The sequence below is a fragment of the Xyrauchen texanus genome, chromosome 30, assembly GCF_025860055.1.
Source record: "Xyrauchen texanus isolate HMW12.3.18 chromosome 30, RBS_HiC_50CHRs, whole genome shotgun sequence".
NCBI classification, from domain to species: Eukaryota; Metazoa; Chordata; class Actinopteri; order Cypriniformes; family Catostomidae; genus Xyrauchen; species Xyrauchen texanus.
This window is the reverse complement of record NC_068305.1, coordinates 8,454,358-8,473,498: the sequence shown is the minus strand read 5'-3', so window position 1 is coordinate 8,473,498 and position 19,141 is coordinate 8,454,358. Positions and strand designations below refer to the sequence as shown.

Genomic DNA, 19,141 nt, shown 5'->3' with positions numbered 1-19,141 from the left:
ACAATCTTCTGGAATGAGGTGAGAATGTTTTGATTGAGGCTATTATACATGAGTTGATGAATAATTACTTAAATTTCAGTCTGTTCATCTTACACAGTAAGTATAAGCCTTCAGAAAACTTGGAATATTACGGATGAGTCACATGGACTACTTTTGACAATTTTGGGTGCTGTTTTAAGCTTTAAAGTGAAAGCATTATCAACTGCTACTGTACTGAAATCAATGAACATCATTTGAAATTTCTTCTTTTTTATAATTTTTTTTTTTTTTTTGAGAAAGTCATATGCATTGTAATGTCAAGAGTGACAGAATTTTCATTAAACGGGATAACGCCCCAGATGGAAATGCCTCTGTGTGTAAAAATACACAGATTTATCAACACAGCGTTGCTCTTTCAATAGATGCTTTCCCAAACATATATCATATATCTATATCATATAGGAATATATCACCCAAAAATGAAAATTCGCTCATCATTTACTCACCCTTATGCCATCCCAGATGTGTTTGACTTTTGCCTTTCTTCTGCAGAGAACAAACACATATTTTTAGAAGAATATCTCAGCTCTGTAGGTACATACAATACTAGTGAATGGTGACCAAAATTTAAGCTCCAAAAAGCACATGAAGGCAGCATAAAATAACCAACACAACTGAAGCGATCCAATCGGTTTCAAAATATGAAACAGATCAAAACATGATCCCATATACTATAAATCTTGATATCTCCTTGGCAGTCATGATTTCATGCTCGATTACAGTTACCCTGGGATTTGAACTCGTGAACTCCAGGGGTGGTAGCCAGCGTCTTTACCACTGATCTACCCAGGACCCCCCCCTTAACATTTTTGGTCACCATTCACTTGCATTGTATGGACCTACAGAGCTGAGAAATTCTTCTTAAAATGTTCTTTTGAGTTCTGCAGAAATAAAAAAGTCATACACATCTGGGATGGCATGAGGGTGAGTGACTGAATATTTAATTTTCCTGTCAAGCAAACACTCTGAGGAGGAAGAAATGTGGTGCTTTGCAGTGGGGTGCCAGTGTCGGGCGGTAGCCTGAATTGGTTCACTGATTTGGGGTAATTTCATTTGATGTGCCAGATGAGGCGAGATGTAAGGGGAAAGGATATAATCGAGACTGAACAGACAAGCCATGGAGGATTGTTTCTTGATGGCTAAACAAACCCACAGAGAGTGTGGATTAGATCATGACATGAGGGACTAGACAACAGAGCAGAGGAGAGGGCAGCAATATCCTCTATACAGATATGATTGATGACTTTATTCTTTTTTTTTTTTATATTTTTTTAGAAACAGCTTTCACATTTAAAGAGAAATTCTCCCAAAAATGTAATTATCATCAATATTCAATCACACTCATGTCATTACAAATGTATTTTTTACTCTATTTCTCACACCATGATATATTATAATATAATAACACTTTTACATCAACACATAATTTGAAAAACAAACATTTTTAAGGCTTGTATAACAGACCCACCTACACTTATTCCAATGTGATTAGCTTCTGCGGTAGCTTGCCTCGTCGAGTGTTGGACTTTGGACTCAGAAGACTGAGGCTTGAGCCCAGCCGACCAGGCTAACTGACACGTGAGACTAAAGTGATATAACAGATGCAAAATAATATGGTTGCTTCAGAAAATGTACTATTCATGTCACATCTGCTTTTTCCACACTATCGGTTAGGTTTTGGTGTTGGTTAAGGATGTCTATTTTGAGTACCTCTCATTTCCTTTATTCCAAATGGACCCTATTGGTTAGGTTTAGGTTAAAGTTTTAGGTTAGTTTGGTACGTTAAACTTATTAAAGCCTCGTGTAAGATCATGACATCAAATCACTCGCTTTTGGTACGATTTCATTACAAGATTCCCAGTGAAATGGACATTTCACAGGGAAACTTGTAATGAAATGAAGCATGCAATTTCCTTTGTCAAAATTTTTGCCACGGTCTATGTTTGCTTTTTTTTAAAGAAAAGGAAGGACATGTCTAAATAAATTTTTGTAGTAATCAACATTATTCCACAAATGTTGTAGATTGAGCTTAACTTGTATTGTATCTGGAATATTCCTTTAAAGCCGAAAGACAATTTTTAGGCTCTAAAAATTTTCATAAATGTAGTTGGACTGGCCATAGGGAGAACCAGAACTTTTCCAGAACGTCCAAACAGCCACATCCCCACCACAACCACCGCTCAACAACTTGAACTGTGAGTTTTCCCATTGGGCCAGCTGCGAAATGCCAAAGTGGACCACGATATGATGAAGGGGGCAGCGATAGGCTGAAGGGCGCCGTGATACGGTACCGCGATATGCTGAAAGGGGTTTCGGTCTGTTCATCGTCAAAATGATAGTATGCCTTCAGAAGATTTGGAATACAACACATGAGTTGCATGGACAAGGGGTGGACTGGGAAGAGAAATCAGCCCTGTATTTGAAATAGAAACTGGCTCAAAAGTGGTTGAGGAGGAGGGGGTTGTCTCAGGAAAAGTTCTGGTTCTCCCTATGGCCAGTCCGACAACTTTTATGACACTTTTAAGAGCCTTTTTAAGCTTTAAAGGAATATTCCAGGTACAATACAAGTTAAGCTCAAACTACAACATTTGGGGCATAAAGTTGATTACCACAAAAATGTATTTAGACATGTCCCTCCTTTTCTTTAAAAAAAGCAACAATAGAGGTCACAGTGAGGCACTTACTGTCACGAATGTAGGTGAAGGCAGACGAGGAGCGGGGATCTAGATGCAGCGGTTTTAATGAAACAAAACAAATGGTAACAGACACTACAGGAACAAAGGAAATACCCGCGATGGGGAAAAATAAAGCAAAACAACTAAAGCAACACGAAAGACATTAAATGGGTTTAACGGGTAGGAGAAACAATGACGGAGAGCACGGAAACAAGCATCCACAAACAGTAAAGACCGACAGGGGAATGGAGAAACAAACGGGGTTAAATACAGCGGCACAGGAAGATAACAAACGATATTCAGGTGCAGAAAATAACGCTGTGGCAGTGGTGATGAGGGCCGGGAACCATGGGAAATGTAGTTTTATTACACAGACAGTGAAACACGGGGCGGACAACAAGGAAAACGTGACATGGAACGTGAAAAGTGGCATGTGAAACAGAAAACACGGGGCAGACAAAACAGGAACGTGACATAATCCCCCCTCAAAAGGACCGGATTCCAGACGGTCCTATACAACAACAAAAAAATAGAAAAAACAAACAAAAGTTCCAGGAGAGGGGGGCTAGACGCGGGGGAGAACAGACAGACCAAAGGGGGCACAAGGGACACAAAGACAGACTAAGGAGGCACAAGAGACACAGAGACAAACCAAGGAGGCACAAGGGCAAGGAGGCAGTCCAAGGGGACCACACAAGGCAGACAGGAAGTCCGGGGGGCACAGAGGCGGAGGCGGAGCTGAGAGGGGCTCTGGAGACGAAGCTGAAGGAGGATCTGGAGACGAAGCTGAAGGTGGCTCTGGAGGCTCAGGAGGCGGAGCTGAGGGAGGCTCTGGAGGCTCAGGAAGCGGAGCTGAGGAAGGCGCGAGCCGAGGATGGCTCGGGAGGCCCAGGAGGCGGAGCCGAGAGAGACCCAGGAGGCGGAGCCAAGGGAGGCGGAACCATGGAAAGCTCTGGGGGCTCAGGAGGCGGAGTCGAGGGAGGCTCAGGAGAGGGAGCCGAGGGAGGCTCAGGAGGGGGAGCCGAGGGCGGTGGCGCCGTAGGCAGCTCTAGAGGCGGAGGCCTGGAAGGCTCTGGAGGTGGAGCCGAGGGAGGCTCAGGAGACGGAGCCGAGGGAGGCCCCGGAGGCCGGGCCGAGGAAGGCGGCGCCATAGGAGGCTTTAGGGGCAGAGACCTGGAAGGCTCTGGAGGCAGAGCCGAGGGAGGTGGCGCCATGGGAGGTTTCCGAGGTGAAGACCGGGTAAGCTCTGGAGTCTCTGGGGCCAGAGCCGTAGGAGGCTCGGGAGGCGGAGCCATAGGATGTTCTAGAGGCGGAGCCCTAGAAGGCTCTGGAGTCTCTGGGAGCAGAGCCGTAGGAGGCTTGGGAGGCGGGGCCAAAAGAGGCTCGGGAGGCGGAGCTGTAGGAGGCTCAGGAGGCGGAGCCGTCGGATGCTCTGGAGGCGGAGCCGAAGGAGGCTCGGGAGGTGGAGCCGTAGGAGGCTCGGGAGGCGGAGCCGTAGGATGCTTGAGAGGCGGAGCCCTAGAAAGCTCTGGAGTCTCTGGGAGCAGAGCCGTAGGAGGCTCGGGAGGCGGAGCCGTAGGATGCTCGAGAGGCGGAGCCCTAGAAAGCTCTGGAGTCTCTGGGAGCAGAGCCGTAGGAGGCTCGGGAGGCGGAGCCGTAGGAGGCTCAGGAGGTGGAGCCGTAGGAGGCTCAGGAGGCGGAGCCGAAGGAGGATTGGGAGGCGGAGCCCTAGAAGGCTCGGGGGGCGGTGCCCTGGAAGGCTCGAGAGGCGGAGCCCTGGGTGGCTCGAGGGGCTTGAGAGGCGGAGCCCTGGAAGGCTCGAGGGGCTTAAGAGGCGGAGCCCTGGTAGGCTCGAGAGGCGGAGCCCTGGAAGGCTCGAGAGGCTGGAGAGGAGGAGCCCTGGAAGGCTGGAGAGGCGGAGCCCTGGAAGGCTCAAGAGGCGGAGCCCTGAAGGCTCGAGAGGCTTGAGAGGCGGAGCCCTGGAAGAATCGAGTGACTTGAGGGGCGGAGCCCTGTAAGACTCGAGTGACTTGAGGGGCGGAGCCCTGGGAGGCTTGAGGTGCTTGAGAGGCAGAGTCCTGGGAGGCTCGAGATGCTTGAGAGGCGGAGCCCTGGAAGGCTCGAGAGGCTTGAGGGGCGGAGCCCTGGGAGGCTCAAGATGCTTGAGAGGCGGAGCCCTGGAAGGCTCGAGAGGCTTGAGGGGTGGAGCCCTGGGAGGCTTGAGAGACTTGAGAGGCGGAGCCCTGGAAGGCTTGGGAGGAGGAGCCCAGGAAGACTCGAGAGACTTGAGAGGCGGAGCCCTAGGAGGCTCAGGAGGAGGAGCCCTGGAAGACTAGAAAGACTTGGGAGGTGGAGCCCTGGGAGGCTCGGCAGGAGGAGCCCTGGAAGACTCGAGAGACTTGAGGGGTGGAGCCCTGGGAGGCTCGAGAGACATGATGGGCGGCGCCCTGGGAGGCTCGAGAGACTTGAGAGGCAGAGCCCTGGGAGGCAGAGCCCTGGAAGACTCGAGGGACTTGAGAGGCGGAGACCTGGGAGGCTCGGGAGGTGGAGCCCTAGAAGGCTCGAGGGGCGCTGGCTCTGGGTCGGTCATGGCTACTGGCGCTGGCTCTTGGATGGTCATGGCTACTGGCGCTGGCTCTTGGACAGTCATGTCTACTGGCGCTGGCTCAGGGATGGTCGAGGCTACAGGCGCTGCCCTGGGACGGTCGAGGCTACAGGCGCTGGCTCAGGGACGGTCAAGGCTACAGGCGCTGGCTAAGGGACGGTCGAGGCTACGGGCGCTGGCTCAGGGAAGGTCGAGGCTATGGGCGCTGGCTCAGGGACGGTCGAGGCTACAGGCGCTGGCTCACTGACCGTGGCAGGCGTGGGCGCTGGCTCGCTGACCGTGGCAGGCGTGGGTGCTGGCTCGCTGACCGTGGCAGGCGTGGGTGCTGGCTCGCTGATCGTGGCCGGCATGAGCTGGAGAGCGGAAGCTTTTCTTCTCCTCCTCCTCCGGGTGAACGAAGTTGGCAGCACTGGCTCATCGATCAGGGTAGGCCTGAGCTCAGGCTCGAATGCCGGAATCAAGAGGGGTGGTTCCTCGGGCGCGAGTTTCCTCAGAACGAGACTCACGTACTCCCTCCACGTGTGCTCTCCGGGTTCCGGCGCCTCCCTCCACCGGGATGATGGTAACCTGACCCGGTAGATGGTCTTCAGAGCATCGTCATCGAACCCGGTGTGGATGGCGACAGTGGAGAAGAGTCGTGAGTACTCGCGGATGGGAAAATTTGCCCGGGCCAGTTCGGTGAAAACCGCTGCTAGATCCATTAGAGGGTCGGTCTTTCTGTCACGAATGTAGGTGAAGGCAGACGAGGAGCGGGGATCTAGATGCAGCGGTTTTTATTGAAACAAAACAAATGGTAACAGACACTACAGGAACAAAGGAAATACCCGCGATGGGGAAAAATAAAGCAAAACAACAAAAGCAACACGAAAGACATTAAATGGGTTTAACGGGTAGGAGAAATAATGACGGAGAGCACGGAAACAAGCATCCACAAACATTAAAGACCGACAGGGGAATGGAGAAACAAACGGGGTTAAATACAGCGACACAGGAAGATAACAAACGATATTCAGGTGCAGACAATAACGCTGTGGCAGTGGTGATGAGGGCCGGGAACCATGGGAAATGTAGTTTTATTACACAGACAGTGAAACACGGGGCGGACAACAAGGAAAACGTGACATGGAACGTGAAAAGTGGCATGTGAAACAGAAAACACGGGGCAGACAACACAGGAACGTGACACTTACAATGGAAGTGTCATAAACTGCCTTTGTTTCCCCCTTATTCATGGACTTCCCAAGATGCACCTTTGTTGATTACCCTCACCTGCCCTCAATCTTCCATAGATGTTACCTGTTCCAGCATAATTCTTCTGTGTATTTATACCCTCTGATTTCCTTCCCTCATTGTCAGTTCTTGTTAATTTGTCTGTTAGCATGTTAATTTGAATCTTATATTCATACTTATCTAGATTTTCCCTTTATTTCCCTCAAGTGTTTTATTTTCATCTTTATTTCTTCTTCATCTTCTGAGTAGCATAAATAAATAATTCTGCATTTGGATCCAAACTCTCTCGTCTCGTCCTTCCCATCAGCATAACAGACTAACCGACCACCAAAAGATGGATCCAGCAGTACAACTGGAGCAACTCACCCAAGGGTCTTCTTCAGTGGAGGACTACTGTGTGAGGTTCTGGAGCTTGGCATTTCAAGTGGGCTGGGTAGAGAGAATCCTCTGAACCATGTTCTGGTTAGGATTGAATGAACCGGTGAGGGAGATGGTCCATTTGGACTGTGACCCTCTGATTTCCTTCCCTCATCGTCAGTTCTTGGTGAATTCATGGGTAACATCAAAGTGGCTGCATTCTACTCCAGTGGCCAACCCTCTTGCATTGGCTTCCACGGCTACGTCCTACAAGCCTTCCAAGGCTCATTACTCTAAGCCTTCCACAGCTCCTTCCTCCAAGCCTTCCACGGCTCCTTCCTCCTGTCCTTCCACAGCCTCGCCCTCCAGGCCTTCCAAGCCCACATCCTCCAGGCCTGCCATGGCCAATGAGGCAATGTCCATGCCTGCCACGGCCAACAAGCTAGTTCTTGAAGCCTTGTCCTTCTCCTCCCACTCCATCTCCAGATACTACTCCTGGAATTAAATTCCTTGCTCCTCCTGTGGCACTGCCCATACCAACTGTGGCTCTGTCCCCTGAACCTGTCCCTACCTTGTGGCCACCTCCCAGGCTTCCTGACCCTGTCCTGACCCTGTGGTGGCCTCTCAGGCCTTCTGACCCAGTCCCCACCCTGTGGTCACCTCCCTGGCCTCCTGATCATCTGCCAACTCCTCCTTGGCCTCTTAATCATCCTCCGGATCCTTACTCGTCCGCTTGTCCCTGCCTGCCTTCCCTTCCATCTTTGGGCGCCATGAGTCACTCCTTTAGGGGGCACTTTGTTTTGCCCTAATTCATGGACCTTTGTTGATTACCTTCATCTGCCCTCCATCTTCTACAGCTGTTCCCTGTTCCAGCATTGTCCTTCTGTGAATTCATCCCCTCTGGTTTCCTTACCCCATCATCGGTTCTTGTTAGTTTGTCTGTTTGTTTGTTAGCATGTTAATTTTAATGTTACATAAATATTTAACCAGCAAACTGCTGTTACGTGGGCCTGAGTAGCTCAGCGAGTAAAGACACTGATTACCATCCCTGGAGTCACAAGTTAAAATCCAGGGTGTGCTGAGTGACTCCAGCCAGGCCTCCTAAGCAACCACGGTTGCTAGGGAGGGTAGAGTCACATGGGGTAACCTTCTCATGGTCGCTATAATGTGGTTCTCACTCTTGGTGGGGCGCGTGGTGTGTTGTGCGTGGATGCCGTGGAGAATACACGCGCTATATCTCAATGCGCTTAACAAGCCACGTGATAAGATGTGTGGATTGACAGTCTCAGATGTGGAGGCAACTGAGATTCATCCTCCATCACCCGGATTGAGGAGAGTCACTACGCCACCTCGAGGACTGGGTATTGGGGATTCCAAATTGGGGAGAAAACAAAACGACTCGGTTACTAACGTAACCTCGGTTCCCTGAGAGGAGGGAACGAGTATTGCGTAAGTAGCTTACGCTATGGGAAAACTCCGTTTCTCGAGAAATATTGAAGTCTTTATGTAAAACGCATTGCAGCTTCACAGCAGACAGTAATGAGCGAAGCAGCTCGGTCATTGGCTGTGCTGCGGCAACTGCTCGAACCAATGACGGGGCGACTCTGAACGCGCGACCAATGGGCGCCTCGCGTTCACGGCTCAGAGCCCGCTGAAATTAGCATAGCTAGGCTATATAATGGGCACCCCGTCATACGAGTTCCTTTAGGTTCAATCGACTGAAGCGAACTGACCAAGCACAAGCACGGCAGCTTACGCAATACTCGTTCCCTCCTCTCAGGGAACCGAGGTTACGTCAGTAACCGAGTCGTTCCCTATCGAGAGGTCTCTCCTATTGCGTAAGTAGCTTACGCTATGGGAACACCATGTAAAACGCCATGCGTGCTGACTTCGCTCTATAAAGCCAGAGGCAGATGCCTGAGCCTTAAAGCAAAGTGATTATTCCACGAGCCGGCCAATGGCGAGCTACATAATGGGATATTATAGAGCCCTTCCAAGGTGGTCCATGGTGGGGCTCATAGTACAAACACAAGCACATATCTTATGTACTGAGTTTTATATGCGCTGATATGCATAAAAATCCTTTAAGTCAGTCAGAGACGGACCTTGTAAGGGAGGAGATAATGCTCAGCATATACATACTCCAGTCCATTCTACAGTCAGGCTGATAGAATGTTGGAATGCATTTTTCTATGTACTGGCATGCATAAAAAATCCTCTGAGTCGGTCAGAGACGGACCTTATAAGGGAGGAGATAATGCTCAGCATATACATACTCCAGTCCATTCTACAGTCAGGCTGATAGAATGTTGGAATGCATTTTTCTATGTACTGGCATGCATAAAAAATCCTCTGAGTCGGTCAGAGACGGACCTTATAAGGGAGGAGATAATGCTCAGCATATACATACTCCAGTCCATTCTACAGTCAGGCTGATAGAATGTTGGAATGCATTTTTCAATGTACTGATATGCATAAAAATCCTCTAAGTCGGTCAGAGACGGACCTTATAAGGGAGGAGATAATGCTCAGCATATACATACTCCAGTCCATTCTACAGTCAGGCTGATAGAATGTTGGAATGCATTTTTCAATGTACTGATATGCATAAAAATCCTCTAAGTCGGTCAGGGACGGACCTTATAAGGTAGGAGATAATGCTCAGCATATACATACTCCAGTCCATTCTACAGTCAGGCTGATAGAATGTTGGAATGCAATGAGGGGACCTGTAGGTTATAAAACCTGATAAATGTCGAAGCGAGGCCCAGCCCGCCACGCACAAATATCTTAAATGGGTATCCCACTCGACCAAGCCCACGAGGAGGCCATGCTCCTCGTAGAGTGAGCTCTGACTCCTAAGGGGCATTGAAGGCCCTTGGCTTCATAAGCTAGCTTATAGCATCCACTATCCAGCGCGATATTCTTTGCTTTGAGACTGCGAGACCTTTAGTGCGGCCGCCAAAGCATACTGAATAATTGTTCCGTCTGTCTGAACAGGGCAGAACGTTCCAAATATACTCTGAGCGCCTGACGGGCAGAGTAAATTAGCGTCGCTTTCGTCTGCTGGGGACGATAGTGCTGCCAGAGATATCACCTGTGCTCTGAAGGGTGTGGAGAGCACTTTAGGAATATACCCGTGCTTTGGCCTAAGGACAACTCTGCAGTCGTTAGGTCCAAATTCCAGGCAAGCAGTGCTTGATGACAGCGCGTGCAGGTCGCCCACTCTCTTGACTGAAGCGAGCGCCAGCAAGAGCGCAGTTTTGCTGTTTAAGGTGCACGGTTCGGAGAGGTTCTAACGGGTCACTCTTGAGTGCGTCAAGGACCGTGGCCAGGTCCCAGATCGGCACCGAGGGGGGGCGAGGAGGGTTGATCCTCCTAACGCCTCTTAGGAAACGAATGATTAGATCGTTTTTCCCTAATGAATGTCCTTTATCAGGATTGTGCAGCCACATAGACTTTGAGCGTGGAGGGTGTGCGACCCGCCTCCAGCAGCTCTTGCAAAAAGGCGAGTACACTTGGTATCTCACACGATTTGGGGTTCAAGCTCTTGGTATCACACCAGTCACTGAACACTTTCCACTTTTGGGCATATAAGCCTCGTAGAGGGTGCTCGGTCCTCAGTGATGGTTCTCAAAACTCCACTGGGGAGGTTCTCGGGAACCCGTTGAGGGGCCATGCATGGAGGGCCCTCCATAGAGTGCAGGGAGCTCAACCTAAGTCCACCCTGGCGATTTATATATGAAACTACCGTCATGTTGTCCGTTCGGACCAGGACGTTTTCGTTTTTCAGGTACGGAAGCAGGGCTCTGAGAGCCAAGGCGACCGCCTTCATTTCCAGACAGTTGATATGTAGGCGCTTTTCCGGGTTTGACCAAAAGCCGGAGACAGGCCTGCCCTCGTAAAGGGCCCCCCATCCTATTTTGGAGGCATCTGTCGTGATCATTTTTCTCCACGTGTTCACGCCCAGACTCACACCGGTTTGATACCAGTTGATGGCTTTCCAGGGCATCAGGGCTTTTATACAGCCGTGATTCGCTCTGATCAAAAAGTGGCCCGAGCGCCACGCGTGAGTGGGGACACGGCTCTTGAGCCAGTGCTGGAGAGGACGCATGTGCAACAATCCTAGCTGGAGTACAGCTGATGCCGAGGCCATGAGACCGAGCATTCTTTGAAATCGTTTGACGGGGGCGCGCGCGCCCTTTCTGAATGATGTTGCAAGGTGTCGAATAGAGAGCGCGACTCTGATGAGAGGCGCTGTCATCTGCACTGAGTCTAGCACTATTCCCAGAAGAGATATTCTGGCTGGGGATAGCACGCTCTTTGCAAAATTGATTCTCAGACCCAGGCATTCTAGATGGCTGATAATCCAAGATCTGTGCGTCGTTAACTGACCCTCTGATTGTGCTATGATTAGCCAATCGTCAAGGTAATTCAGTATTCGCACTCCCGCTGTCTCAGGGGAAAGTGCCGCGTCCATACATTTCGTGAATGTACGGGGGCCAATGATAGGCCGAATGGTAGTACTGTGTACTGGTATGACTCTCCCTCGAAGCGAATCTCAGAAAAGGCCTGTGATGAGGCGCTATCGAATGTGAAAGTAAGCGTCTTTCAAATCCACTGATAGAAACCAACCCCCGGGGTGAACTTGCGCGAGGATATGTTTGGTTGTTAACATTCTGAACGAGCGAATCATAAAAGCTTTGTTCAGATGTCTGAGATCTAGGATGGGGCGGAGGCCACCGTCCTTTTCCGGGACGAGAAAATAGCGGCTGTAAAAACCCGCCTAGCTCATAGAGGGAGGAACAGTTTCTATAGCACTTCTATCAGTTCGAGCACCTCGGTGCGTAGAACATGTGACACATCTTTCCTCACTTTCGTCTCGACCACCGCTGAAAAGTGGGGTGGTCTGCGAGCGAATTGAAGTGAGTAACCGTGTTTTATTATGTTCAAAACCCATTTTGGCATGTCGGGGATTTTTTCCCAGGCTTTTGCTTGCACAGATATGGGCTGAATGTTGGCTGGGGGCGTGTCGCAGTGACGTATGGGCCCAACCGGCAAATTGCCTTGTGCTAATACTGAGTTTACGGCTCCCAGAGGCGCAGGTGCCTGCTGAGCAGCCGTGTTGAGTGCCGAGTGCAGGGGTGCGTGCGAGCTTACAGGCATGCACGCTATCTCCGTAATGCTCGCATCGTGAGCTGGAGAAATGTTTGAAACTGTATAGACAGTGTTTACAGGTGGGGGTGCATACATTGTAATAGGCACGCGCGCCACTTTCATAAAGCTTCCCGCTCTTAGCGGGGAGTTTCTTGGCTCGCGCGTCACATCTGTGATGCTCACGACATGAGCCAGAGAATTGTTTGAAACTGTATGGGCAGCGCTTATGGGTGGGGGTGCATATACTGTAGTAGGCACGCCGCCACTTACATAAAGCCTCCGCCACGGGCGGGTGTTTTTGGTCATGCATACAGTGTTTGTAACTGTGAGAGTGCGCACTTTAGTGTGGACACGTGACCCCTTAGTGACACAGGCAGAAAATGTGCTAACACTGAGCTTACTGCTCTCAGAGGCGCGGGCGCGTGCTGAGCAGCTTTGTTGAGTGCAGGGGTGCGTGTGAGATTACAGGCACGCGCGCTATCTCCGTAATGCTCGCAGCAAGAGCCGGAGAAATGTTTGAAATGACAGTGTTTACGGGTGGGGTGCATACATTGTAATAGGCACGCCGCCACTTCCATAAAGCTTCCCGCTCTTAGCGGGAGTTTCTTGGCTCAGCGTTGCATCTGTGATGCTCGCGGCGTGAGCCAGAGATCTGCTTGGAACTGTATGGGCAGCGCTACGGGTGGGGGTGCATACATTGTAATAGGCACGCCGCCACTTTCATAAAGCCTCCCGCTAGCGGCGGGTTTTTGGCCATGCATACAGTGTTTGTGTGTAGGGGTGCGTGCAAGACAGCAGGCACGCACGCTACATTTATAGTATTTCCCGCTTTTACTGGGGAAGTGTTTATAACTGTGGGAACAGTGCTTGTGTGTAGTGGTGCATACATGACAATAGGCACACGGTCTACATTTATGGGGCGTCCAGCTCGAGCTGGGAAAGTATTCGGCACTGTTTGGACAGTATTGATATGTGGGAGTGCGCACTTTAGTGTGGACACGTGACCCTTAGTGACACAGGCAGAAAATGACTCTTGTGATTTCTGTGTGTTGCCGTTAAAACGGCATTTGATTGCAGGTGAGCGAGTTCTGTGACTGGCCCATTGACTGCTGTACAGACATTTCCAGCCACCTGTAAGGGGACTGGGTAATGTTTTACACGCTTTGCTCGCTGCAGTGAAGCGCTTAGCTGAACTCTCTTACGCGCTGGTGCCCGTGCTCGTGTCCGCTAATGTCGACGGCGCGGGGTCGAAGGCCGAGCCCGGCCAGTCGTCGGATGCAGCGCCAACTGGAAAGGCTGTCATCCTTTTCACCGTCGTCCCCTGGCGCGCGAACGAGATGAGACCCACCGCTCTGTTGGAGGGGTGCTGGTCCGTCTGCGTGAATTGGACTGGCGGCGGGAGTTCTCGGGTGGTGGTGAAGCACGCGGGGACTGGCCCGGCGTGACGTCACTGAAGTCCGCGTGTTCTGGCGGCCTCCGTGAGCGGCGCTTTTTCTTGCGCTGCTCGAACAGAGGGACGGCAGCACGGTGGTAGCAGGCTCGTTCGCGGCGGCGGCGGCGAGCGGCTGCTCGTTGAGGCCCAGGGAGTCACATTCGGGGCATCCGCCTCGAGTGAAAGCAGCTTCTGCGTGGTCAAGTCCCAGGCAGCGAGTGCAGATAATGTGATGGTCCCTGTCAGGAAGAAGGCCTCTGCACGAGGCGCAGGTCGAAGGCATTTGGAACAACGCTCGAATTTGCTCTTTTACTAAATACAAAAAGTGTCGCATAGGCGAACACTTGCAAAGTAGCTTAGTAAAAAGGATATAGTGATGCGCGCCGGATGGCGTAGCAGAAGGCTTCGAAGGCGGCTGAAGGCGCCGGCGTCCTCTTAGCAGTCCTGCTGTAGGCTTGTCAACGGCAGGCTGAAAGACTCCAACAATCCGGAGGATCCAGCGAAGAGGAGGTCTTCGCTGAAGGAGATTAAATCTAAAGGAACTCGTATGACGGGTGCCCATTATATAGCCTGGCTATGCTAATTTCGGCGGGCTCTCGAGCGCTGAACGCGTAGGCGCCCATTGGTCGCGCGATTCAGAGTCGCCCCTCATTGGTTCGAGCAGTTGCCGCAGCACAGCCAATGACCGAGCTGCCTCGCTCATTACTGTCTGCTGTGCAGCTGCAATGCGTTTTACATAAAGACTTCAATATTTCTCGAGAAACGGAGTTTTCCCATAGCGTAAGCTACTTACGCAATAGGAGAGACCTCTCGATAGGGAACTGCTGTTACTTTTGATTTTCCGTTTATTTCCAGTGTTTTATTTTCATCTTTATTTCTTCATCTTCTGAGTAGCATAAATATACAATTCTGCATTTGGATCCACACTCTCTCGTCTCTTCATTCCCATCAGCGTAACAGGAAGAGAATGGGGGCCAATGTTTGAACGTTAAAATACCTGTTTTATTTTTCAAAAGTTTTGTCACAAGACATAAACAATATGCATTTTAACCTGATTTTAGTCTGATTAAAATCACTTACTAACCTTTTCATGATGTAATGTCAACAAACCTTAAAACCTTATAATGAAAAAATGACAATTTAAACAAAGTTACAGCTCAAATAATACATACGTTTTAACAGAAGAATTAATGTAAGTGCTTTTATAAAACTATAAGTTTCACATTTCTGCCTTTAAACCCTCCAAAAATTGGCCACATTCACTTCCATTGTAAGTGCCTCACTGTAACCTCCATTTTTGCTTTTTTAAAAGAAATTAATTCAAAATTATTTTTGTGGTAATCAATATTATGCCACAAATGCTGTCGATTGAGTTTAACTTTTAATGAGCCCCAAACATTCCTTTAATGTGAGCCACTTTCAACTGCTATTGAATTGAAATCAGCAATCGCACTCATCGCAGCATTATTTAAAATATTTCTTTTTGTGTTTTGCAGAACAATAATAAAAGTTACACATGTTTGGAAAGACATGAGGTTGAGTATATGAAGGCATGATTTTCATTTACCAACTAATCTATTTAAAAGTGAGAGGCATCAAGGACACTATCTGTATTGCAAAAACTGTAATTTTTCATTACGGTTCTGCAGCCTCTTTTCCATTGAAATTGTTACCGGTTAGAACAAAACAAATTAACGGTTAATAATGTTCTTTTTAAAATGACAGTACTCTGCGCTAAGGGTTGGGTGAAATACCAATCGCAGTGTTTCCAGATCTCGCAAAAGAAACAAGCAACCTGGTCTGGAAAAACAAGCTCAAAATAAGCCACTTGCCTCACCAAAATAAGTGAAAATAAGCAATTGTGAAATCACAAGCATACAGTTAATTATCAGTTAAGTATAATTTGAAATACAGATCTGCTTCTCAGTTGAAACCCGACAGCATCAAATCTGTATTATTGCATCATCTAACCATAATTCAGTGAAGACTTGGAAACAACCGAGAAATGTACTTTTAACCTCTAATAATGTTTTCTTTATATCTGGATGAACCGTGCATGTACAGTATATGTAGAAATTCTAAACAGTTGTTAAAAAGGTCTTCATTCACAGAATGCAAAATCCACAATGGGAAATTAGGCAAACAAATGTGTGATGCAGCAGTTTCCTACATGACCAAAGCACATGTTTCATTTTTTTTGGGCAACATGAAGTGGTGTATTTCCAAAAAGATGCTGTGAATAAACCCTTTGGCCTTTGGTTTCATGAAAAAAATGATTGGAATGAAATTAACCAGTTATAACCAGTTATCAGCATTTAAAAAGAACCTTTTCACTCAGGAACATTTGAAAATCAATTTGTTCTGATTTTCGAATATGTTCTACAAAAAATGTCATTTGTTTTTGTTTTTCGTTTTTGTTCCTTGAACCGTTTTTAGTCCCTGGTTGTAATGAACAAACCTCATAAAAGGTGAGCATGTGTCCACTTGGGCAGGATGGCAGTGAAGATCTGGCATACTTATGTAAGTGCTGCTTATTTACTGAATAAAGCTGACTCAGCTGAGGATGAGTGGTCCGGATTGTCCTCTGAACTCAACATCCCAAAACGTCCAAAAGACCAGAACTTGAGAGTTTAATCTGATTGTAAAATGGGAACAGTGCTAATATATGCTGAAAATAAATTATTTCATTTTAATAAATTTTTATTTTATAATATATAAATTTTTAGCACTAATAGCTATTTTATATATTTGATTAAAGGAGATCCTGGGTTCAGATGCTGATACAATCTACAATCATTTATAAAAACAATAATTTATAAAAATTCTACTCAGGGAGAGGTCATCATTTTACACACATATATATACTGTATATTATCTCAAATTCAAAAATAATTGGGAATGGTTATAGTCTAGCTAAAGATGATATTCCTTTGTGTTTTAGTAATTCATGCATCAGATGGTTAAAGTTGGAAAAAGACCCACCTACATTTACACTGTTGGCTGTGAGTGTGTTTTATTTTAGGTATATCCTGTGTGTCTTGAGACCGTGTGGATGTGATCAAGATCTTATCTTGTGTTTCTCCTATCCAAAGAATAAACTGATATCACACACCTCTCCTGTTTTTGTATCAAACAAATAATGCAGTCTTTTAAAATCAGATATGTATATTGTCAGATTTGTTTAGTATAAACATATTTTAGAATGACATTTCAAGAGAATTTAAAGGAGCAATATGTAACATTGACATCAAGTGTTTAAAATGGGTACTGCAGGCCAAATTCAAAATATTGGAGAGAATTGTCCCCAGACTCCAAGCTCAAGCGGGTTGCAGGTTGAGGACACGCAACAGGAACGTGCAAACTGACAATGGCAAGTGACGCGCCTTAAACTGTAAGTTGATCAGTTAATTTATACGTTTGCAATGTTTTATTGATTTCAAATTATAAACAAGCCCATGTGTATTTTTTTATAACTCTGTCAATGTTAGCTAGATGTATTGCTGGCTTCCATGGCTACAGCCAGCTGTGTTTGCCCGCTAACTTTATTCAAATCTGGCAACCCGGGTTGTCGAAATACTATTGGGAAATGGGAAGTGGGGGGGGATCACAAAACACAAACAGAAATTCCATCCCGGAACGGACATTTAAAAGTAGAATATGCCGGCTGTAGCATTGTTTCCGGAGAAGCCAGTATTTTAACTTAGTATGTTTCCAAAAACTCTGATAACATATTACGATTATTTTTTTCACATTACAGAATAATAGTAAACTATGGAATAACATAAATGGAACTATCCAATATAAATCTAAACTGTGTTATATTTTAGCATCTTCAAAGTAGTCACCCATTGCCTAGAATTTGCAGACATGTACTCTTGCCATTTTCTCAACCAATTTCTTGAGGTATCACCCTGGGATGCTTTTTAAACAGTATTGAAGAAGTTCCCATCTATGTTGTGCACTTATTGGCTGCTTTTCTTTATTCTTTGGTACAAGTCATCAATTTCAAAAACTTTTTGTTTTTTAATTAATTTTTAGTTTTGTAATGAAATAAAATTAATATGGTGGCACAATTATATTTTGGTCTACAAAACTAATTTCAAACATTTAAACATACGCCTTCAGATCAAAAGATTTTTAAGATCATGAGAAACATTTCAGTCAAGTGACCCCAACCTTTTGACCGGTAGTGTATGTATTTTTTTCAGCTTGTAACACTTTACAATAAGGTTTTACACATTTAACATTACTTAATGCATTAGGTATTATAAACTAACAATGAACATTATTTTTACAGCATTTATTAATCTTGATTAATGTTCATTTATAAATGTACTATTGTTCATTGTTAATTCGTGTTAGTTTATAATGCATTACAGTTACTAATGTTTTATTTTAGATTATAGGCTAATTGAAAACGTTGGTTTATGTTAACTCTTGCATTAATGTTTTACCAAAATGTAAATTGTTACCATAGCCTAATCTTTAACAGATCAGTAGTTCTTGTACATTCAAATAGCCCATAAGAGAATTATTAGGCCTATGTGAATATATATGTGATATTTCCATTTTAATCTGTAAACCATAATACTATAATGTTTATTAATATTGTTAACCCTCATGTTGTTGAAATTGATTTAGTGTTTTATGTATGTGTAGAAATAATAATATACATTTCTACATTTTATTTTTAAATAATTATTTGTAATATGTTCTTCTGACCAAATCAAATCCATGTAGGAAGGTATTATTGAAGCTTTAACTTACGTTGTTTCACAAAGTAGGCACTTTTGCCCCCAGAAATGTGACATTTTCTAAATAAGTTGCTATAGTTTGAGTAATTTTAGCCCCACCAAATGACAAAAGTAATGTAACATTTCCTTTGAAATTTTGTATAGGAAACGATTAGGAAAACATGATTGAGTAATTAACCTGATTCTTTAGTGTTAGCCTATTTTCAAGCTAATAAAATGGCTAATAAAATCAAATAAAATAATGTTTTTATTTTATTTAAAATAAAATAAAATATGAAGCCAGCATGAAGGTAAATGAAAGGGACTACACACTATTACATTAATATTATGTAAGATTTACCTATTAATTTGAATTTAATCTTCCTAACTGTCGAGATTACACACACACACACACACATGATTTAATATCGTATATTAAAGCTGTCAATAAAAGAAGAATACTCACAATACTTCAGTCATTGCGGGAAATATGGGAATAACGTCTATGTCCATGCATGAGACAGAGAAGGCTTTCCATTGGGAACACTCACAGCCATGAGGGCATGAATTAAATTGTCCGACCACACACACAGTTGATAGCATCAGCACTAACAGCACACGTGTCACCATTATTTAAACAATAAATCTCTCTTCATCCACCGTACTGAAACTGGACCAGAGTCTTGGCTCCCTGCTGGTTCTGGACCCTCAAATAGTGACACAAACATTGACGAGGACTCTAAAAGTTCAAACTTGCTCAAGTGAGGCGGGAGGCTGAGGCGCTCTTGCGGTTGCTATGGGAACTGTAGTTCCACAAGACATTAAACTGATTAGTCAAATTGCAATCTTAATAACTGAAGATACGTCCTTTTATTTGCATTTTACATAAAGAACAGTGAGCACCGTATTTAAG

General features: G+C 46.2%; 1 protein-coding gene across 1 annotated transcript in view; it reads right to left on the bottom strand.

The window, feature by feature from the left end:
* LOC127623643 (thyrotropin receptor-like) overlaps positions 1–18,858 on the bottom strand; it is a 74,292-nt gene extending 55,434 nt beyond the window's left edge. Inside the window, 1 exon segment of the mRNA XM_052098060.1 lies at positions 18,695–18,858. Within this exon segment, the coding sequence (XP_051954020.1) occupies positions 18,695–18,858 (164 nt within the window).
* Positions 18,859–19,141: the final 283 nt, after the last annotated feature.